Source organism: Pieris napi, chromosome 18, assembly GCF_905475465.1.
Source record: "Pieris napi chromosome 18, ilPieNapi1.2, whole genome shotgun sequence".
NCBI classification, from domain to species: domain Eukaryota; kingdom Metazoa; phylum Arthropoda; class Insecta; order Lepidoptera; family Pieridae; genus Pieris; species Pieris napi.
In genome coordinates, this window is record NC_062251.1 from 6,131,302 (window position 1) to 6,155,615 (window position 24,314).

Consider the following 24,314-nt stretch of genomic DNA (forward strand, 5'->3'; position numbering starts at 1 on the left):
AATAGACATAAGTACTATCTTAAATCTACACTTTTAGTTTAAACTCTCTCTGGACTACGGAGTACGGACTACACTACCAAAAATTACAGTGGGGAAATTGATAAATTTATAATAAACCGAATAAAAATACTCAAGACTTGGCATAAAGGTTTATATAAAAAAAAACTACATTACCAATTACTAAATCTAAATAAATTAGGGGCCTCATAGCCTAGCGGTCTTATTAAGTGGCAGCTAGGTGAGGGGTACCGGGTTCGATTCCCGGTTCGAGGGCAAGTTTTAATTTAATTTAAATTTGTTCTCGGCCTTTGGGAGGGTTGTGCGGTACCGGGCGAGTGCTTAAACCGTACATGGAGGACACGGTCGAATTTCTAAATAAAAGCACAAATTATAAAAAATCCTATACTTGACGCTGGCTAATGCACAAATCGCGCCAGAGCCATTAAAAAAAAAATTACTGTTTTGATTTTTTACTGTTGTTTATGATTATTTAGTTTAGGAATTAGGACATAATATATGAATTTTATATTCTAATTCTGAATTCTCGATATTTTATTGGTCTTGATGAATTATGATCCTAAATCATTATTAATTGTATAATATTACGGTCAGAAATGTTCAATATGATGCCGATCCTTATGAAGCGTATAAAAAGTCAGCGGCAAGATAGGGAGAAATTACGAAATGGAAATATTCCTCAATTTGAATGCTGTAGGACCTGCTTGTCAGTTGAAAATCTTAATAATATTTTTAACTCCAAAGCGTTAATAATTAAACGTATGCAACAACTTGAGTTAATCACTGGATTGCAGGTAAAGAAATATTTTACCTACTACACTTTTGAATCCAAACACATGGTGTTTAATGTAAAAAGCTTCAAATCTGGTTATATTCATTTAACTAGTAATATTGACGTAACAACCTCTTTTTATGAATAACAGTAAAATGAGGTTAGATAAGAAAATTAAAAATAAAAATCAGATTTGACGTTAGTGATTATCAAAATTATTCTGTTGTTGTGTTTTTTCTTTAATAAAGTTTTTTGGGTTAAAAGTATAGTTTTAAACACATGGAATTTAATTTAATATCTAAAATAGAATAGAATTTCAAATTATTCTTAAATAGTATGTTAATATGCTGTAAATTTAATTTACAATAGCTAATTTAATAATAATAATTTAAATAATTAACAATACTTTGCTTTATTGTGTCAATGTTAACACATTTTTGTTTTCAGATTAAATATAATGATGGACTTTCTCAAAAAATGTGTACAAGATGCTTAGCTATGATGAAAAATGCATTGCATTTTCGACTGATAAGTTTTAAAGCTCAAAAATCACTTCTTGAAATAAGGCAGAAATACAACAATTCTGAAGATAATAAACATGTTATGAAAATTGAGAGAAATAATGATAATCTTAATCAGGAAATAGATGAGTCTAATAAAAGTATCAATGATAATGTATCAAGAAAAGATGTTAATAAGTCATCTTGTCTTCTACATAAGATATCTAATAGCATAAAGGTATATTTGTTTTAGTAATCTACTTACTTTTAATCAAATTTTATAAGTTTAATTATTGCTGGGTATATCTGTATGCTGATCATTATTTCCAAAAAAAAAAATCAGTGGCGCTACAACCTCTTTAGGTCTTGGCCTCGGATTTCTGAATCTGTTTCCTGATCATTTTTAAATCTATTAGGCAAGTAGGTGATCAGCTTCCAGTGCACCGTCACAAACACACCGTCGACTTTTTTGGGTCTAAGACATGTCGGTTTCCTCACGAGATTTTCCTTCACTGTTCGAGCAAATGTTAAATGTGCACATAGAAGGAAAGCCCATTGGTGCACAGCTGGGGATCGAACCTTCGACCTCAGAGACGGGTCGCACGCTGAAGCCACTAAGCCAACACTGCTCTCATTATTTCCAAACAATGAGTTATTACTAGAAGGGATAATAACAACGCATTAACCAATTTTGAATTACTTTTTTATTATAATTTAACTTTTGCTTGTGCACTTACTAAAAACTTTTTTGTTTACTTTAATGGTTGCCTGGAAGAAATTGCTTGGTAGTGATTAGGTAACCCATGAATAAAAACAAATTAATGTTAAAAGTTACTATTTAAAATATTCAAATATATTGATTTTCATATATGTCGGAGCATTGGCACTGGTATAAGCTGGTAGTATATTTCATTTAAATTTTCTGCATTCTAGAGACCAATGAAGAGAAAAAGACTTTTCATACCGGATGCTGGTTCATACACTTGCCCAGTTTGTAATATTGTGTTAACAAGAAAACCATCTTTCTTACAGCATCTAAGGTACCACTATCACCCGCAAGTCTGTGAGGTAAGATACAAATTTACAAAATACAGGTGATTCCAGCTTAAGGATTTCATTATGAAATGTAATCCATGGCTTACTCGAGAACTTACTAAATTTGATACGAAATTTACACACAGATATTTTAAGTGACGGCTCATTGGTCTAGTTAGTACCCCTGACTGTGAATCCATGGGTCCCGGGTTCGATCCCCGGCTGAGACAAACATCGATGTGATGAGCATTTGGTGTTGTGCTTAGGTCTTGGGTGTTTAAATATGTATTTATATGTATATATATACGTTGCCTAGTACCCATAACACAAGCTTCACCAGCTTAGCATGGGACTAGGTCAATTGGTGTGAATTGTCCTTTAAAAAAAAAAGTAGTAATTATTAATTTGTTGTGTTTGTGTTAAAAAGAAGATGAACGGAAGAATAAGATTAAGTCCCTCTTATTAATGGATATTTAAATCAATGCCATAGATTTTTGTCATATGTAAGTCATGTTGTAAAAGATCACTCAAACTTAAATATACTTTCAAAAGATGTCAAATAATAAATATGTCTTTTTCTGTTTAACCGTTGACATATTTTGACTGCTCCCAAGCAGAGATAGTGTCAGTTGTAATACCCACTTAAGGCTGCGTCCACATCTGGCGAATGTGCAGCTCGCGAGCTGCGCGCGTGCAGTCACGGCTATAAGGCGTGCGGGCGGCGCGCGAATTGCGCGCACTCAATTCTCGCGCTTACAGTTTCGTTTACTGGCTCAGTACTTTCGAAGATGTCGGACGACACTACTGCTTTTAATATAATTGCTGCATCATTAGCTATTATATTACTGATAAAAAGGAAAAACAGAGACAACGGCGTTGGTGGCAAAATCCTATAACTTTTTAGATTTTTTCTATAGTAATATTGATCTTTAGGATCCCACAAAACCTTTTATGTGTTTCAATTAAGCGTAAACAATTCTCCTCCGTCTGCTCCATGACAACACGTACTTAACCTCCAGTAATCAGAAACGAACTGAACGGGTAAGTTAGGGGTGCGGGGCTTGAGGCGTGGGCGGAAGGAAGACGTGAGCCCCTAGCGCCCGCGCGCTGAATTCTGATCGCGTACGGCGGTTAGGTTGCGAGCGAGCTGCGCAGGAGCGGCGCACGAACAAAAATGCACGCGCGCAGCTCGCAAACTGCTCGCGATTCGCGGCATTTTCGCCAGATGTGGACACACCCTTAGAGTGAGAATCAGAAGCGAAACAGCGCTAAGTCGGACTGCCATATGTCAAAGATTTATTGAATTTCGACAAACGGGAGTCATAGTTCATTTAGTTTTTTTTATAAATTTATTATCTACGGTTTCACCCGCGTTAATGCCCTATAGTAAACGAAATATATAATTATTTTAATAATAATATTTTAGATGTGTGGTAAGCAATGTAGATCAAAGTCATCATTACAATCTCACAAGCAAGCTATGCATGGCTTTGATAAAATATTTAAATGCAAACAGTGTGACAAGAGTTTTGCTTACAAGGATGCTTACCGGGTGAGTTTTTTTTTTTATAGAACATATTTTTTAGAGACAAAATTACTTTTAGACAGGCGTGACCAACTAACGATTTTATATGGCAATGACATTCTGTTTGTCACGTGACAAATTAGGTCAAGCCCCTTATGTCAAGTTCCGCCACCTAAGGACAACACATTACTAGAAGGCTTTCGACTACGTCGCTGACCTTTTGAGATTACACTCTTCTTGCAGATCTCTAGGGCGAATTGATTCGAAAATATTTTTGCAGGGGTTTAGTCAATATGCCTTAAGTGGTTATAATCAATAATAATCTGTAGAGAGCACTCTTTTGATAACGAAAACTAAATTGCTATCAAAATTTGTCGACACGAACTGTCATTTTCATACAAATTTAGTTTTCGACTTTCTACATATCAAATTATTATCGTTATCAAAAGAGTGCTCTCTACAGATTATTCCATAAATATACTAGGACACTATCGCGTCTTTTTTATTGGACAAGGATAGGCATATCACAATTTGGGTTGCAATTCTCGGTTATTTTTCAGAAAGAAGTCGTATATTTTGAATCGCTAACCCTAGGGTGTGACTACATACTGTATACAAGCAATATCTTAGATAATCTCCAGTTATAAACTATCACTGTTAATTAGACATAAGACAGACATATACATGACATTTATTACCAACAAAAACACACACACATAGACACACAAAATAACAATAATCATAGAAAAAAAAATCCCTTTTTCCATTCGGTTCGTTTCAAGTGTGTAATGCGTGTGTGCTGTGGATGTAATTGGCCTTGGCTCAGCATCATGTTGAGTAGCAGAATGTGCCACAGCGCTGGTCATTCTGGCAGAGACCACAGCAGCTAGTTTGCGCCTAAGTCGAAAAAAAAAGGAATGTAATAATACATAGTAGAAAAAAAATAGTAATAATATAAGTAAAAGTTAGCAGTGTAATGAAGTCTTGTGTGAAGGTGTATAGTAAATAAAATTAAAAGTTATGAATTGTTAAGAAGTATATAAATAGTTTTTTTGGGTGGATTATAAATTAGATTTTGTAGTATTTTTGTTGAGTAAGTAGATCTATCTATCTATCTATAGATCTGCGACTAAAATTTGACTTTAATTGAATTAACAATGTCTACAGATTCACGTCCGAACGCATACCGGCGAAAAGCCGTACATTTGCGACATTTGCGGGGCTAGATTCCACAGACGCGGGACTTTTGTTCAGCATTTGGGAGTACATAATCCAGAAAATACTGTGCAAGTAAATATTATATTAATGTTTATTTAATATTGGATATAATTCTGATTCATAGAAAATGTTACTATTGTGTTGTATTGTACTGTAAGCTAAACGGGACAAAATCGTTGCACAATAGATGCGGGCGTCCTTGGCCTTGAACCTTTGACGGAATTGACAGAGTTCAAGGTTTTAGTAAAGCAAAAATAAAACTACAGTTCAGAGAATCCCTAACACCTTTTTTAGGCGGTCTATTTATATTATATTAAGTAGAAATAACATCTCTATAATTTTTTGCCCATTCCATCATTCATAACTTAACTATTAGTCCGGGCCACAGATTGCTGCATCTGTGTCATGTCATGTCACTTTACATAATATTATCTGCCTCCTGTCACTCTTCGATTTTAGTGTTTAAGACTCCTGACAATATTATCTGCGGTCAAATGTCAATAGAAAGAAACATTGGTGAAAAATAGCTGGTATTAAGAAGCAATATTGATTTTTGACAATTTTTTTATTTCAGTGCGAATTATGTCCTGCGCGCGTTAAATCTATAAAATTTCTCCACGCACACAAAAATAGAGTACATTCGGGGCGGCGGTATCGCTACATTTGCCCAATATGTGATCGACAATTTCGGATACCCGCAAATGTTAGGAAACACGCATGGAAAGTTCACGAAGTTGCAGAAAATGATTTGGGAACTATTGTTAGGATTAATACATTTCTTCAGGACCCCTAGCACAAACAAACACATCGAATATTTGGTCAAAATAATTTTACATTTGGCAACTTGAGCGCTCTGTGGATGTATTTAGGATTTTTAAACGAGAGAAAATCGCTTTACGACTAACTTGACCCACTAAAGACAAAAGTTTTTGTATGTAAATAACATTTGCCTATACTGCCGTAACGTTAGTGGTCCTCTCCTGTTGCAAAATGATTTTATTAAGACTTAAGTTATAAAATAATTACCTAATTATAACCGATATCCGAGTCGAAACACTATTCCGACTATTAAATATGTAACATTATGTATCACATTGTCAATTGCGAAATTCGATAGTCTGTGAGGCGAACGTTGTGTGTGTGTGTGTGTCTGTGTGTGTGTGTGTGTGTCACGCGCCGGCCAACATTCTGCACAGACTTTTAGTATGAATAACTTAAGTGTGTAATAATTTGAAAGATCCCCCTCATAAACCGGTATTTTACAAAAGTGGCAGTGTTGCACCGTTGATTTATAGTACAAACCAAAAAAAATGTAGATTTAATAATAATGTAATATTAGATTTTAATATTTTTTTATAAACATGACCTAATAACTCTAGTCATTGTTTCTTGTCATTAAGTTCATACACAGATATTGTCTATTGGTTTTTACCGATGTAATTTTTTATGGTATTAAAATTATTAATTAGAATCTCGTATACAAAAAAGTATATAAAGTAATTTCAAGATATGTCCATAAATTAGCGGTAATAATAAAATAAGGATTTTAGTGTAAATAGCGTATTTATATTATTTTTGTTACATTAAATATTGTTATAAAATGTGTGTTTTTATTATTATCATACTGTCGGCTATAAAGGCGTCGCACTGCAATGTTCAAACCGCAGAAAAATCAATCATGGTTTGTCGTATGCTCTGATACTTACATACGAAACAATAAAACGACTTGAAATGAAACCGTAATGCTCAACTATGTTGAATATGACCATGAAATATAAACCATCTTTTTTTTATGAGATAATTGTGATCGTATAAATATTAACTGAATCCGAATAATAATAATTTAATAGAACATGAAAAAAAAAGGAAAAGTAGAATCAAAAACGTATACTTTGTACGTAGCTTTGGCCAATATACTTGTATCCGGTGAAACTACAGATACGGAATTCACAGTATTCATGTTCTGTCTTCCTAGTCTGTGAAATAATCGGAAGATTTGTAAATAGAAAATAAAAACATATTTATTTCCAATTAAATTATAAAAATTATAGATCAATTGTATAATGTATATACATTTTTTATATCGCTAAGCGTACATTATTATAATTTTTAAGTACACATATATAAAATATTAATATATTTTTCTGGAAATATGCTGTATTCTTATGATAAGTGTCAACAAGTAAACAAAAATATCATATTCTTTTCTTAACATTTCATACAATGTTTTATTAATATGTTGCCGTATCTTCTGCTTATGAACCGTTTAAAAAGCAATCGGCGGGAGGAATTACAAGTAGGTAATCCAGAATGCTGCAGGACCTGTCTAGGATCTGAAAATCTCTCTGATATTTTCCAATCTAAAAACATAATGATAAAACGTATGCAACAACTTAAGTTAACTACTGGATTGCGGGTAAGAGAGACTAGGCTTAAACTGATATAATACTGGTATTTAGTATTCTATATTTTATAGCTTCTGCTGATTAGTTTTTTTATTGTTTCTTGTACTATTTTTATGTTGTGCATGGTAAATCACCTTATTGTACTTGGATAACTTTTGTTTGAATAGATCTATTGAATAAAAATAACTTATTAAGTAGATCTGACTCCTTATTTCAGATAAAATATAATGATGGATTATCACAGAAAATATGTTCACAATGCTTAGACATGATGGAGACTGCATTAAAATTTAGAAAGATAAGCTTAGAAGCACAAGAGGCATTGCTTGATATGAAACAATATAAAGAATCTGATGAAGATAGATTAAAAATAAAAATTGAAAGAGATAATGATTTTCAGGAAGTAGAAATTGAGTTTGCAAAAAATAGCATGCATAGACAAACAACAAATCTATCTCAGAATAAAAAGCTAAGGTTGAAAATGGTAAAAGTGGTTAGTATAAAGCATTTGATTAATCTACTTCTATTATAAAGAAGATATACTTTTCTTTCTAAGAGCAGCATGAGACTCGAGGATGATGAACATTTATATAAAAACTTTATTTTTTGGTAAAAAAGTGATACAGCCATTTGCATGTAAATTAATTTTTATTGATTTGTCTTTTGTTTTTAATTCTAAAGTTCTAAAGTATAAAATAATTTGTAATATATGTTGTTTCAGAAAAAGAAGGTTAGAAAAAAGAGAAAGTCAATGCAAATACCAAATGCAGATTCATACACATGTCCCGTATGTCAAATGGTGTTTACAATTAAATCGTCATTTGCACAGCATGTGAGATATCACTATAACCCGTATGTTTGTGAGGTAGGATCAAACTATATTTTTATATTAAAAAAAAAATTGTTTGATATATATTGGTTTGGGCGCCTCTAATTTCGTAAGACATTACATTATTGCTACCATTAACAGTATATTGTTTATAAGTGAAAAGAGTGAACATTTTTTAAATATGAATAACATGAATGAGAGAAAAAATTTTTTTTTTTTAAGTAGTCAGAAGTAAAACTAATTATATACTCTTGTTCATATTTATACAAATATATAACTTTAGATTTCCGAGACTTAGAGGTAGGGAAAAAGGAAGATATGTTAGGAATTTAATTGTCATTAAAATATTAAGTGTCGAAAATTAATAGAAATTATAAATTTAATTTTTAAAATTTATATCTTCGATAGTAAAAACACGTGGCATTTTAATTCACAATTCGTAATTTGAGATTTCAATATTTTGCATAAAAAATATTGGTTGTTTGTAAAGTAGGTTTACGATCGAGATGTTTACGTGATAACGTCTTATTGGTGATATAAGTTTTTGGGAAGTAAGGAATTAATGAAGATAAAATTTTTTTCAAATTTTAAATTACATCTATAGTTTTATTCACACTTTTGATGATAAATTTCGGGTGTAAAATGACAAGTTTACTTATTCGACTATGATATACATTTTTCTTCATACATTCACGGAATGACTGGCAGCGCTCGAGATGAGACGGGAGATCGGTCCGTCTCTCTCTCGTTATACCTGCGATCGCGCTCGTGAGGTTTTGGTGTGACACAAGTTTCTGAACATGTCACCCGACTAAAACGATTTTAAAGACGTTATCACGTCAAAATATAAAATACTAATATGTATAATGTATAAATTCTCTTTACGAAATTTTTATTTTAAAAATAGAATTTCTATAAGGTAATTCACCCTTCTCACTCTCTATCTCTATCGGTCTCAATCGCACTCTCCCCTTTTCTTCAACAAAAACGCTGCACATCTTCGTGACGTTCTGTAAAAAAATTACCTGTATGCGCCTAAAGAAGTTTCACTTCAAAAAATATTCGAAATTGAAACAAGAACCATAGAGTAAAAACCGTTTATGACAGTTGACAATTTTTTATACAGTTATGCGGCAAGCGGTGTAGGTCTATTTCAACACTAGAAGCTCACAAGCGCGCGAAACACGGCCTTGAAAAGATTTACAAATGTGATCAATGTGAGAAAGAATTTGCATATCGAGAAGCTTATCAGGTGAGTCTAAGAACTAAAATATGAGTATGTATAAACACTTAATTTGTATGAAACATTCTTTATACTTATTTATGCTACAGTGGGCTATTTGGCAAATACGACGAAATGTTTCTTTTTTTGTATTTCTTATTCTTTTACCCATCATATTTCTTTTTTAGTTTTTTTCCTTACTAGGGTTGATTTGAAGAGATCGCTTGTTAGCGATAAGACCGCCCGTTGCATCCCTTATATTTTTTCATGTATTATTTGTTTTTCTATAAATGTAAGGAAATGAAAATAAATAACTAAAAATTAAAGAACCCGCTAAAATTCTTTATGGAGTGAGAGAGACTATAGCTTGTTGCTCCTGATTTGAGAACTGGATGTTAATTTCGAATAATAATAGTTAGTTAAATAAATTAGTTGAATTTTTATTTTATATAGATTCACGTTCGAACGCATACCGGCGAAAAGCCGTACATTTGCGACATATGCGGGGCTGGATTCCACAGACGCGGGACTTTTGTTCAGCATTTGGGAGTACATAATCCAGAAAACACTGTACAGGTGAGTAGTACATCCTAATATGACCAGAACAGAACCGCTCCAGTAATGCTGTCACCTATGTATGTTCCACTGTCATATATATGTTATATGTTGAAAGGAATTTAAAAAAAGAGGATGCGTGTACTTATGTACGCGCGTAAGAAGTTATACTTCTTTGGCATTATTAAAATAGTTTTTGATTGCATGCAAATAATTAATTACAATTAAATAATCAAAGACTGGAAAAGAAGTCATTATAGTCAATAAAGTTCAGTTTACATTTGAAAAATTAAATAAATAAATATTTATTATTATTCTCTTACATTAAGTGTAACATAATTTCTTTTATTATTCGAATGTTGTTTTTAAATTATGTCCGATGCCGTAGCATCTTCCGTGGGCAACTTCATTCTGTTAATTTTGTGTCACGGTGCGCGCGCATCGTAAAATTTCACTGTCATCAATTTTTGCTAACGCGTCTAAAGAAGTATAACTTCAAAAAATACTCGGCTTCCCTACTGAAGTTATAGGCAAAACTCTATGCTACAGATAACGTTGCTGCAAATTGATAGATAATTAATTCTAACAATTCTTTTTCAGTGTGATCTGTGCCCGACGCGAGTTAAATCACTACAATTTCTATATTCACACAAGAACAGAGTTCATTCGGGTAAACGGTATCGCTATATATGTCCCATATGTGACAGAAGATTCGATTTACCGACGAAAGTTAAGAAACATGCATTAGAAGAGCATCAAGTTGGGGATAAAGATTTAGGAACGATAGTTAGGATTAATACATTCCTTCAAAATACATCGCAAAAGCGTTCATCGGATTCGGGAACGAATGACTAAGGGTGAGATTCAGAGAGGAGAATGACACACGTATGACACTTACGTTCATATTTGCGTTCAGAAATGGTTGAAGTCAAACTAAGGCATAGACTAGATGTGTTAAAAATACAGATAATAATGATGTAATGTTTAACACTTATTTATTACACAGATAAAATTTTAACACTACGTTAAATAAATAAATATATTGAAATTAAAATATCGACTTTTATTTTATTGTATAAGAGTTAACTGGTTTTGAACTTGAATTATGTTCTTACATATATTAATTGATATCCTAATGTCTTTTATACATTATCACATTTTTATTCCTCCGTTATTGAAAAAAATATTTTCGGCAAAACAAAAACAATAGAAACCAGACTTCTCTAAGTTTGTGAGAGTTGTTTATGAGAAACATGAATGTTTCTTAATTGACGTTTAAATAACAGATTTGCCACGACTCGGCTCATCCCGGACTTAGATTGTCCTACAATAACGTTTCTAAATCTCAAAGTTAGTGCAAACTGCAAAGTATGACTCTTGTATGCCAAAATCCATTAACAATGTAACGGCAGTTACAGCGATAGAAATGGTGTAGTCTATTGTCAGCTGGATTAGGTAATTTGTATACATAATATGAATCTTATATATTCATTTATATAGTATAATATACTGAAAGATTCAACTATTAAATTACTTACTTGTATTGCGCAACTGTCAGATTTCGGTTCAGCCGAGCGGTCATGGTACGAATTTTAATACAAATTGAACGAACGAAATCTGATAACCGCTAAGGTCACGTGGGAACATAAACTGTCTCGTTTTTTCGATGTCATGGTACGAATTAGTGATGCATCTCAGTTGTAGGTTGTCAATAGGCTCGCAATTAGAGTTCATGGTAGGTTCATGGTTCCAGGGCACCTTAGGGAGCGTTCAAGTATTACGTCACGCAATTTTTGGAGATTATTGACACCCCCTCCCCCCCGTGTAACGCACCGTAACGTTTTTCTGTACCCAAGTACAGTACTGTAACCAAGTATGTATAGTAAAACATTTCGTGACCACATAGTGACTCTTTATACCTAAAAGTTACCATTATGTTTTGTAAAGTACTGGAAAGTCGAATAATATTAACAATAACGCGTAATGCAATCCCCGCCCCGCATCGTAACGTTTTAAAAAAGGACCCCCCCCCTCCCTCCAAAATTCGTTACGTAATACTTGAACGCTCCCTTATTCACGGGACAAGATTTTTAAAAAACTTTGTAAAGTTAAATTGAATTACATGAAATCGTCAGTGGCGTCTGTCGTGCTAACGGACAAGTAAAGCGTCTAATGTCCGTTTTAACTAATTGTTTTACAGTCGCTGAAAATTATGAAAACAGGTCTTGGAAATCTGTTATCGGTAAAGTTCAATTAGCTTTAAATTGTACAATTGAAATGAAATGAAAAGTAAAATGCTCTGTCGGGTTACCGATCTCATTCATCATTCGATCTCATTGTTTGATGATTTGCTATTTTAAAAGAGTACCGAGAGTTTTTTACGCCGGCCTTTTCTCTCGGCCTACACCCTCTGTCTTCTTTGCCGATGAGTAGGGATGCCTACAAATTCAAATTTAATGACGTGGAATAAGTAATATATGTATCTTATGTTCCATAATAAACATTTTTTTTTTATTGAAACAACACATACAATTTATTGTAATAGCTCCCTATAATTTTTATGTAAAAATAAAACGGAAAAAAACTATATTGTACTGACATAAAAACTCAGTGGTTTCCATTAGATCTATTTTACATATCTAGGCAAAATAGTTAAAGCGTAGACCAGAACTCTTCTCTTTCTATTAGCAAAAGAAACTGCGTATTTGTTTTTAAATGAAATGATAAAGATTTAGGAAGGATGAAGGTTAAGGATTTAGTTCCATAATACATTGTCTCGTCCAGTCTAACTGACTGGCTTCGTAACTCATTGAAATGAGTAACTGTTGATAGCATTTTGAAGCTGTTCTGCCAATTTTTGGTCAAGTTATTGTAGGTACTTTTGTTTTGAACAGTGTTGGCCTAGTGGTGTCAGGATGCGACTCTCATCCATAAGATCGTAGGTTCGAGCCGCGGCTGTCGCCACTGGACTTTATTTCTATGTGTGCATTTAACATTCACTCGAACCCAAAAACCAAAAAGTCGTAAGCGTGTGTCAGGCACAGGAGGCTGTTCACATACTTGCCTATTAGATTGACAAATGATCGTGTAACAGATACAGAAATCTGAGGCCAAGATCTAAAAAGGTTGTAGCGCTACTGATTAATTTTTGTATTTGTTACTTTCTTTTTTTCGCTCACTCGAATCTGATAACTATTGTTTCTTCATATGAAGACTTGCCTATTGATTAGTGTAGCTTATGAATTTTAACTCAATAATTATAAAATCCTTAATTACTTTTTTAAATGATTTAATTTAAATAATTACGGAATATCTGACCTAAGAGTAGCAGCAGAGGTTTAAGGTTTTCTCAAAGATATCAGGGTATCACCAAGTTAAAAGCTTGAAGGAGACTTCGTCACTTTGAGAGGAAGCGAGAAATGAATGAGACAATATTCCAATCAGATTTATAGTCTGAGCTCTTGAGTGCTGGTATTTTCAAATTATTATTGAAGTTATACTTCTTTAGGCGCGCCGCGCGTTATGAAATATTGATGAGAGTGAAATTTTACGATGCGCGCGCACCGTGACACAAAATTAACAGAATGAAGTTGCCCACGGAAGATGCTACGGCATTGGACATAATTTAAAAACAACATTCGAATAATAATAGAATTTATGTTACACTTAATGTAAGAGAATAATAATAAATATTTATTTATTTAATTTTTTAAATGTAAACTGAACATTATTGACTATAATCACTCCTTTTCCAGTCTTTGATTATTTAATTGTAATTATTTGCATGCAATCAAAAACTACTTTTTATAACGCCAAAGAAGTATAACTTACGCGCGTACATAAGTACAGGCACCCTTTTTTAACATTTAATTTATATTGAAAAGATATTAAATAATTAAAGAATTTCTGTAAACTGTTGGTTTTAGGAAAGCTTTGGGTAATAGACGCAGCATATAAAGTATTTAAAATAAAACAAGAAAATATTATGCAAAATATATATTTCATACTTAAAATAACGTTGATTACAAGGGAATTGGTCCCAGACAAAATACATTCGTTTTAGTTCAACGAACTTCTAAATATTGTTTAAAATTACGTTATATAGGTAGACATTAAATACAGAAAAATGACAATATTATCCTATAATAAGAAAGTGTAAATGGCGTAATTAATACGGGAATGCGATAACTTGAATAAACTCGACAAAATCAACTACTTAAGATAAAATGGTGGATTTGTGTGTACTTTTTAATTCAATAAAACGAGTGATTTAAGATTAAATATGATAACAAACTTTAATTTAATCTCACAAAGTGATGTTTTTTTAAGTTATTAAAACACGATTAAAAAAAAATATTTTTTAGTTCTAGCATCTATGGAATGTTTTACCTTGGTCCCCAATTTGTGACGTCAGGAATGCAATAAACAATGATTTAAACACATTAACAACTAGCTATACATAAGAAGGCACAAAATGGACAAGAACATTTCAAATTTGATTCCATTAAATAATAAAAAACCAATGATATGTGAAACTTAAAATCCAATATGAAATTTGACAGCTGTCAAATGTCAAGTCTACATATGACTCTGTGGTCTCTTCTTTCTACTGAACAGACCACCGAAGACGCCCTTCTTGTCTTTCTTCTCTTTTGTTCCTCCGACAGACAATTCTGATTCTCCGGATGATCTGTAATAATGAACATACAATTTTATATCAATAATAGTTATATATGACAACGTTTTACTATTACAGTCAAATTTAACTGATATATTAAAAAAAAACGTGTGACACTCGGGGACTACCGCGGTAAAGCTATTGCATTTTTTTTTTCAAATTATGCAATTGTAATTATTTATTTATGCAGTATTTTTTTTCTTTGATATTAATTCAAGCTTTTTCTTTAATAAATTAATTCAATCTACCACTCTACCAGACTCAGACTAACTCGCCTATATAGTCTGTCTCACTCTAACGCGAACCGGCTGCACCGATCTCGTCAGAGAGATGTGAATACGCAGTATGCGTTCTGTCTCCTCTAACGCGTAAGGTTTTTTCGTTACGGAATTTCTGGATTCGGTCTCCACGCTCGAGGCCCGCGGTAGAAGCTATGCAATAGCTTAAAAACTATAGGTACATCCTATTATTATTATTTTGATAACACATATTAGCTTAAGCAAAAAGAAAGTTGTTCTCAAAATAAGGGCGTCGAAGGGATGACAAGAACTCGCCAAAATAATAATTCAATAAAACCAAATCATATACCAGCTCAATCGTCTCTTTCTATATAATTGTATTTACGCTGAGATAAAAAGAGACGGATTCCTGTTAAAGTCTTTCAGCTGTTAACATCTTAAAGAGAAATAAAATGTATTTTTGTTTATAAAGAATAAATTAAAACATACTGGAGCGATATCAAAATGTCACAATTAGATCAAGTTATTGACTCACCTAGACGCTGGTCTCTGATCTAAAGCCGGAGAGCCTCCACTTCCGGCGACAGACGCTGGGCGAGTGTTACTTCCGCTATTACCACCGTACGCTGTAATCAAACTCTTACTATAAAACCCATGAAATTATAAGCCATAACGTAAAATTATTAAAATTGTTATAAAATTCAACTTTGAATACACAAATCTACTAAAAGTAATTTAACATAAATTAAATCAATACAAAGAAAGTGACAATTTCTCTTAGACATATTATTCATAAATATTGAAAAAACTGAAGTATCTATAGTATAAGATCCCGCTATACAACGACCTTCACCGAGATGCTTATTTAATGAAACTTATTTTATATTTAATTTAATATGCCAATAAATATAATCCATATGGGTTGCCTAGCAAATTTCAGTCCAGAGTATGTTTAATTAATATTTAAAAAAAAAATTTTTTTTTATAATTTGCATGTAGTACATTTTTTGAACTTTTTTTAATCAGGGTAGTATTATATATGTATCACTATAACCTTCTTTTATACTAAAGATGTATATATATTTTAGTGTCACATAAACAATATACACATAAATAATTAATTGATTAAAAACAACCAAACATTTGCATATTCTATGGGCTTCATACGTTCGATTGGTATAGAATTTATCTAATAATCATACCGGTGAAATGTTTAAAAAAATATTTTTTTTAAAAATTAATTAAACATACTCTGGACTGAAATTTATTAGGCAACCCATATGGATTATATTTATTGACATATTAAATTATATATAAAATAAGTTTCATTAAATAAGCATCTCGGTGAAGGTCGTTGTATAGCGGGATCTTAGACCACTATCTCTTTTCATCATGTTAACACAATTTGAAAGAAAGAGACAACAAATGTCTAAGAGAGTTAACATCACGTGGTCTCTGTATATTATCAATTACGAAATGTAAGAAAATATAATTCCACAATAGCACACGACACACCAAAGCTATTCCCGCAACCACTACATAAAAGCACATATACAAATAAATAAAACTAAAAGCGATTTAAAATCAATAACATTATATCTCTGGATATCTCAAGTATTATTTATTTATGGTAAACTTATTTCCTCCGTAAGGCATTGAATATGTAAACAAAACCGTTGGCTCTACAACCCTGGGTTTACGCTATCATTTGTTTTTTTTAATAGACAAGAAGGTGATCAGCGAACTGTATGTGTGTTGACTTTCTTGGGGGAGATGATATTCCTTACGATATTTCACTTCACCGAGCGAGTGTTTTAACACATATAGAAGGTATATTGGCCCACAGCCATTCGAACCCAAGACCTCAAGAGAGTCGCACTTAGATTACGGAACTGTCAAATGGGCCGTTCAAGTAATGCGTAAGCTCTATAGGGGGGAGGGGAAGGGGGTCTTTGACTTGATTTTACAGACATTGTCTATGCTTGAAAACGAAATGCATATTCTAGTATTCCTATTTATTTTTTTGAGAGCTTTGCTTACTTTTTCTGACAAGGGGGTGGGGGTAAATTGCAGTAAATCTGCTTACGTAATACTTGAACGGCCCCAAAACTCAAATAATCGTGTTAACGTATACAGCTAGCACTAGTCCAGTCAATACAGAAATAATCGTAACGTATACGAATCATTGAAAAGTTCAAAGGCACCCACTAATGGGCGTCCTTATGCTCGTTGGTACATAAAAAAGTTTATTCTAAAGCCTCTGATATATTAAGTTACGGACATTTGTACTTGAAGACAGTTATTGATTTTAAAATCGTTTTCTAATCTACGTAAAAGCTAGATAAATGCGAAACAATCTAAGCTAGTGTTGCCAGGTTATTTATATTTTCACCTGGCAACATTAATATAATAATTATACGTACAATGTACTTTATGCAGTACATAGAGAAGATGGCTCGGTCCTTAAGCAGCGTAGATTACATAAAGACTTAGTTTAAAATTATAAATAAGCTTAGCATAGAATATTCGAAAAGAAATCTTATTTGGTAAACTACAGTCGGATAAAAGTTTCAATGCAAAAGTTTTTTTTTATGGCTCTGGCACGATTTGTTTATAGCCAGCGTCAAGTATAGGATTTTTTATAATTCATGCTTGTCTTTAGAAATTCGACCGAGTCCTCCATGTACGGTTTAGGCACTCGCCCGGTACCGCACAACCCTCCCAAAGGCCGAGAACAAATTTAAATTAAATCTTGCCCTCGAACCGGGAATCGAACCCGGTACCCCTCACCTAGCTGCCACTTAATAAGACCGCTAGGCTATGAGGCCCCCAAGGCAGAAGTTGGTCAATGGTTATTATAATGTAAAATAACACCTAAAAGAAATTGTATAGATTTAATCCGACTGTACAATACCATTTTAATACAGAATGCAAACCACAACAATTCAATTAAGGAGACAAACTACGCGTAGTTCTTGTCAATGTCAACTGTCAACTGTCATATTTCAAATTTCTTAAACATAGACAACCACAAAGCCACAGCTTTATCAGTCGCGCAAAATGGTAAAATAAATCAGACGCGTGTAGTGAAAATATTTTTAAGATCGTAGTCAAATTTATTGACGTATTCAAATAATTGGCCCCTTTTTTGTCACTGATAAACCAAATACAGGGTATTGACAGTCAAAATGGCGGTTTATGATTAACCCTGTGGCTAATTATTATTTTTTTTTAATTCGTTATAGAGAGATTTCGTTATAGGGACCGAATAATTAATGTATAGGTATTGGCTTAAACAAAATAAATATATGTTCTTTACGTTATAGAGAGATCGTTATAACGAATGTCGTTATAAAGAGTATTTTTAAATGGACGAAAGAAATAAAATCTTGCTTTAAAATTTGTTTTTTTAAAATGACAAAGACAAGAACCACAAAACTACAGAAGCCAAATATAACTGACCCAGCTCACTCGCCGAATAGAAGTGCGAGGTCGTTTCGACACCCTGCCAATTATTATTCCAGCTGGGATTCTTCTCTTTCTCTTGCCAATTCTTATTAACCTTCTGCTGGTAGCTGTTAACCATGGCCGTAACGGATTTATCCCCTTGAGAGACGGTCGAACCTTCCGATCTCTCCGTGTATCTATAGTTCTCGTGTCTTTCATTTGAGTTTTTGTCGAATCTCTCGCTAGAACTGCGTGCCGACGCGGAATTCCTTTCATTCGAGTTTTTATCGAATTCTCTGTCACTCGAGACTCTGTCCGATCTGACAGACGTCCTGTCAGACATGACAGATCCCCTGTCAGACATCACGGACCCTCTGTCGGACATGACCGATGCCCTGTCAGACACGACTGACACTCTTTCTGGTCTCTGTTTAGTTTGTGATCTGTCCGGCACATTTGGTCCCCTTTCGGGGATGACTGGTGCCCGTTCGGGTATCGCTGGCGGTCGCTCTGTAACTATTTGTCCCGAGGCAGCTATATTTAAATATTAATTATTAAAAATACAACATACTTTATAAGATATTCAACGTTCACAAAAGCTGACGTCACTTAGCATAGACAACATTGCTTCAAAATATTAAAAAAAAAATCTTAAATAAAACTATTATTACCTTCTCTCTGCGTTCGTAGGAATTCAGCATTAATATCGCGGCCATTTGAGAAACGCGTTCTTCCCCAGGAACCGCTTACGTGTTCAGAATTTCTGTAAAAGTATTATAGGTAATCTATATATATATAATGAAAATGGTCTTCGTTTGAGGCTCAATCACGCCTAAACCACTGATCGTATCGACATGAAACTACCATTCGATGCGAAATTCTTCCTAGATGGTTTATGGCTATTTATTTATTAAATTCCAACGTTCCTTCATTTTTTTATTGCTGTTTTACTTTTATGAAAATTTATCCATACGGACTTCACCGCGGAAACATTCGGGGAGGCTTCATAGAACCTCTAAACGTCAACATCTGTTAAAAACTCGATTTTCGAAATATTTCAATTTTCTTAGCGGGAAGTTAAAAAGAAGAATAATAAAAATATGAAAAAAAAATAAAATAATGAAACTTAAAATTTATTTTAATTCGTCCAGCAAAGCGGGCGCGAAACGGCTAGTATATATATATATATACAAACAATTTAAAAAACACAGTGGCCCTACAACCTCTTTAGATCTGGGTCTCAGATTTCTGAATCTGTTTAATGATCATTAGTTAATCTAATAGGCAAGTAGGTGATCAGCTTCCAGTGCCTGACACACGCCGTCGACTTTTTGGGTCTAAGGTTTCCTCACGATGTTTTCCTTGACCGTTCGAGCGAATGTTTAATGCGCACATAGAAAGAAAGCCCATTGGTGCACAGCCGGGGATCGAACCTACGACATAAGTGATCAAGGATGAGAGTCGCACCCAAACAGTTGACGGCGTGTGTCAGTCACAGGAGGCTGATCACCTTCTAGCCTATTAGATTGACAAATGATCATGAAACAGATACATTAATCTGAATCTAATAAATAAATAAATATAAGTAATTTGTTTTAATTTCTAAAACGAAAATTGTAGCTAATGGGCCTCATCAACATCTGCTGAAAGCAAGTCTATTAAAATATTACCTAAGTATGATCTCATCCTCCTGTGGAGGTTGTCTCGGAGGTAAAGATGGCAACACCGAGGACTCTATGTTTCTCTCTGGCGTGTTCGCGGCGCGGTGTTCCTTCAAAATCTCACTTTGAGTTCGCACCTTGCGTTGTGTGTCCGGCGAAGATGTCGCTGACGATGACGTTGATGCATTTCTATAAAACGTGGAACAAGCAAAATTTATGAGATTTAGAAGAAAAAAATATTTGTTTGTTAAAAACTTTTCTACAATAATTTGATAGACTCTAATGCAATAACAGCGTGCGACGGACGCGTGGTATATTTTACTTGAAACTTTTTTAGGCGCATGAGGGTAAATTTTTACGGAACGTCACGAAGATATGCAGCGTTTTCTCGAAGAAAAGGGAGAGAGTGAGAAGGGCGAATTACCTTATAGAAATTCTATTTTAAAATTAAAATTTCGTAAAGAGATTTTATGAAATATTGGGATTTTATATTTTATGCAAAATAATTTATCGAAATCTCAAATGACGAATTGTAAATAAAAATCCCACATGTTTTTTTTATCGAAGCAATAAATTAAATAAACACTTAATATTTTAATGACAATTAAATTCATTAAATTCCTAACATATCTTGCTTTTTCCCTCCCTCTAAGTTTCCGAAATCCAAAGTGTTAGATTTGTATAAATATGAACAAGACTTAAAAATCGGTTTTCCAAAGAAGTGTCACTTCTGACATGTGTACTTTGTACGCACGTACTTTATTTGTGTCATGTAAGTGTCACGTATATTTTTAATGATAACCTTCGTAAACCTAAAGTAATAAGCGTGGGGGCCTCATAGCCTAGCGGTCTTATTAAGTGGCAGCTAGGTGAGGGGTACCGGGTTCGATTCCCGGTTCGAGGGCAAGTTTTAATTTAATTTAAATTTGTTCTCGGCCTTTGGGAGGATTGTGCGGTCGAATTTCTAAAGACAAGCACGAATTATAAAAAATCCTATACTTGACGCTGGCTAATGCACAAATCTTGCCAGAGCCATTTAAAAGAAAAAGTAATAAGCTACTTGTAAAGAGATATTTACAAAAACGAATACATAATTACAGAATGTACAAAAAAAACGCACCTCAACCGTTTCCTGACATCGTCAGCTGGCGAAGTAGCTTCATATGGTGTGAGCTGAAGCTGTGGGGGTAACGCGGCGTGGAAGGAGATCTTCGCGACCCACTCCATCATCAGCTCGTGACGAGCGCAGGCGAAGAGGTATTCGGCTCCATCGGTACACGAGAGGCGGAACACATGGGCCCGTTTTGTGTAGTCGCTGGCTGGTTCACAACGTGCCTGGAATCGTTTGTTTATTAAAAAATACTAATTATAATTATTTCAAGATATCCTTACAAACATATTGTAAAATAAAACATTTGGATTAAGAAGAGTGAAGAAGGCAGAAAAGTAAATTACAAGCGAAGAGTTGATTTAATTACCAATTTTTTTATTTAAACCAGGGAGGAAACGGACAGGAGGCTCTCCTGATGTTAAGTGATACCGCTCATGGACATTTCCAGAGGGCTCGCGAGTGCGTTGCCGGCCTTTTAAGAATCGGTGCTCTTTTCTTGAAGGACTCTAAGTCGAATTGGTTCAGAAATATTTCAGTGGAAAGCTGGTTCCACATAGTGGCGGTGTGCGGGAACTGCCTTAAGAATCGCTCAGTTGTGGAATTCCGTATCCCGACTCGAGGTCCAAACAAACAACTCCTCTGATCCATGGCAAACGCGGTAGAAGATACAGAGAGACATCTCTCTCAACGCTAAGAGATCAAGCCGCTTGGAAAGTGACTGGTCATCGATGATTCGAATCGAAAAATCGTAAGTTACTAAAAGTTCTACTCCAAAGTCAGAAAACCTACATGTGTACTTACGTTAAGTATAGCTACAGGTGGCGCCGCCGCCTTGCTGCTGGCGAAGTCAGTTTGGTCTCTGAAGAAGCAGAGCAACTGTCCGCACAACACACCGTAGTACGAACGCCACGAGCGCACAGTCGCTCGTTTACCGCCCACTCCCGCCTCTTGCTTGCGTTCTAAGTAGCCTGGAAAATCATAATATTTTTGTGTGTTCATTTGTTATCATTACATATTATTTATCTTCGTATAAATATTTCCCAGTTAGGAACAGTTTCTATTGGAAAATTAAATCGTGGTTTCTAGTATTTTTCTTTACGTATTATATATTTCAAATCGTTTAAACCTTCCCTGAACTTCCACAAATATTTCAAGATCATAATTAGCCAAAATTAGCGAGACAAACGAACATCAATTCATTTTTAAATGTCATGTTTCATTAGAATTGCAACACCACGCAATATCATAGACATCTGTGCCAATGGACTTTGTATCCGGCTAATAAATAAATAAAAAAAAATAAAAAAAATCATAGACATCTTACTTGTTGTAAGTTGTCAATGTGTCAAAGTCAATTTGTCAATAGTGCGTTGACCTGGTTTTTAAAATTACATTAAAATGTCGGACGACGATTGTAATAGCAACTTGGAAAATATCAAAGGCTTTGAATCTGCGAATATTTTGTATTTTTATTATTATATTATATTTTGTAAATATATATGCAAATAAATAATAAAAAAACATACCTTCAATCTCGACTGGCGGTAGTTCGTCCGGCTGTCTGTGTCTTCTAAAGCTTTGTGTTCGTCTACGTGTTGTGAACGAGGGAGTTCGCTTTGGAGTCTTCGTTGCCACCTGCAATTTTAATACATTGTATATAAGGGGCACGGGACTTGTTTGATAAAGTATCGCTAAATAGGAATTGGTCAAGAATATCGCTGGCGCTGATGATCTATCGTGAACAATACACTTCAACGCGGTGCGGTTCACTGATTGTTGACGACTCATTGGTTTAGTGGTTAGTACCCCTGACTGCGAATCCATGGGTCCCGGGTTCGATCCCCGGCTGAGACGAACATCGATGTGATGAGCATTTATTTGGTGTTGTGCTTAGGTCTTGGGTGTTTAAATATGTATTTATATGTCTATCTATCTATGTATGTATATCCGTTGCCTAGTACCCATAACACAAGCTTCACCAGCTTAGCATAGGACTAGGTCAATTGGTGCGAATTGTCTTTAAAAAAAAAAAAATTATTTGTCATTAGACCGTCACAGACGAAGTATACTTCAACTTCAATAAGTTATTGTTTTTGTATTTATGTTGAATATAATAACGAAATTAGGGGCCTCATAGCCTAGCGGTCTTATTAAGTGGCAGCTAGGTGAGGGGTACCGGGTTCGATTCCCGGTTCGAGGGCAAGTTTTAATTTAATATAAATTTGTTCTCGGCCTTTGGGAGGGTTGTGCGGTACCGGGCGAGTGCCTAAAACCGTACATGGAGGACATGGTCGAATTTCTAAGGCAAAAAGCACGAATTATAAAAAATCTTATACTTGACGCTGGCTAATGCACAAACCGTGCCAGGGACATTAAAAAAAAAAAATTGGTCCGTTGTACGTAACCATGACAGCTTATAATAAATCTATGAAGGCCGGCTGCACGCACGAAAACGCATGACTCATTGTACGCTTGCGTCGCATCTCTCTTCCACTCGATTGGCCTATGCGTCCGAGGATTCACTCCTTTGTATCGGTAAAATAGTGATAATTCAATAAAAATGATTAAATTTTATTCATTTTGCAATAATTTTAATCGATGGTTTGTCCACGTTAAACTATCGTCGGTTAACCGACTTTACAACCATTTTTTTTTTGTTTTAAGCAATTTTTTTACTTTTTTGACTTCTATGTAGTGTTAGTGTTCAATTCTACAATAATTGATTGTATTTTTGTAAGGCAACACTGTCTTGATAAGAGGAAGGTTCGAGGTTGTACTGTTCTGTTATTTTGTACTCTCGCCAATGTGTCTCTAACTTTGTGCTTTGTGTGTTACATTTGATAATAAACATTTTCTTTATTTTGTACCACTGCTTAATTATTTAACCCTAATTTAATATGTAGGTATCGCTATAGTCAAATTTAAACTTACACTCATACTCTCTGCCCTCTTAACCAAAGTATCGCTCTTTGGCAGTCTGTCGAACTGCGGTGCCGGCGAGAAGGTTTCTTCAGAAGATACCACGCTGTCCTGATTGCTGAGTTGACGTTCCATCTATAATGTAATGTGGTTTATGACAACAAAATTTATAAAATATAA

The 24,314-nt window shown here is 34.1% G+C and overlaps 2 protein-coding genes across 14 annotated transcripts in view; one reads left to right on the forward strand and one right to left on the reverse strand.

Annotated features, from left to right (window-relative positions):
- Positions 1-466: 466 nt before the first annotated feature.
- Positions 467-10,992, forward strand: LOC125058727 (zinc finger protein 62 homolog). 7 transcript variants are annotated; one of them, XM_047662863.1, is made up of 6 exons: positions 467-812; positions 1,238-1,528; positions 2,224-2,358; positions 3,752-3,877; positions 5,018-5,140; positions 5,643-6,590. In XM_047662863.1, the coding sequence occupies exons 1-6, from the start codon at positions 615-617 to the stop codon at positions 5,859-5,861; spliced, it is 1,092 nt and encodes a 363-aa protein (XP_047518819.1). In that variant the 5' UTR covers positions 467-614; the 3' UTR covers positions 5,862-6,590. The 7 variants fall into 7 exon arrangements, with proteins under 7 accessions (XP_047518819.1, XP_047518821.1, XP_047518823.1 ...); XM_047662861.1 differs by lacking the exon at positions 5,643-6,590 and adding an exon at positions 10,680-10,992 and having other exon boundaries at positions 478-812; XM_047662864.1 differs by lacking the exon at positions 5,643-6,590 and adding an exon at positions 10,680-10,992 and having other exon boundaries at positions 478-812; positions 2,323-2,358.
- A 3,068-nt stretch (positions 10,993-14,060) lies between these two features.
- The window catches only part of LOC125058592 (spectrin beta chain, non-erythrocytic 1), a 141,344-nt gene continuing 131,090 nt past the window's right edge, over positions 14,061-24,314 (reverse strand). For 4 of the 7 annotated variants that reach the window (XM_047662697.1, XM_047662694.1, XM_047662695.1 and 1 more), the window contains 10 exons: positions 24,147-24,269; positions 22,742-22,850; positions 22,017-22,183; positions 21,225-21,439; positions 20,114-20,293; positions 19,115-19,206; positions 18,459-18,977; positions 17,420-17,458; positions 15,532-15,622; positions 14,061-14,769 (listed from right to left, as the gene is read on the reverse strand). In XM_047662697.1, the coding sequence (XP_047518653.1) occupies positions 14,658-14,769; positions 15,532-15,622; positions 17,420-17,458; positions 18,459-18,977; positions 19,115-19,206; positions 20,114-20,293; positions 21,225-21,439; positions 22,017-22,183; positions 22,742-22,850; positions 24,147-24,269 (1,647 nt within the window). In that variant the 3' untranslated portion in view covers positions 14,061-14,657. The remainder of the gene's footprint in view (positions 14,770-15,531; positions 15,623-17,419; positions 17,459-18,458; positions 18,978-19,114; positions 19,207-20,113; positions 20,294-21,224; positions 21,440-22,016; positions 22,184-22,741; positions 22,851-24,146; positions 24,270-24,314) is intronic. The other 3 variants (XM_047662699.1, XM_047662696.1, XM_047662698.1) reach the window with 2 other exon arrangements.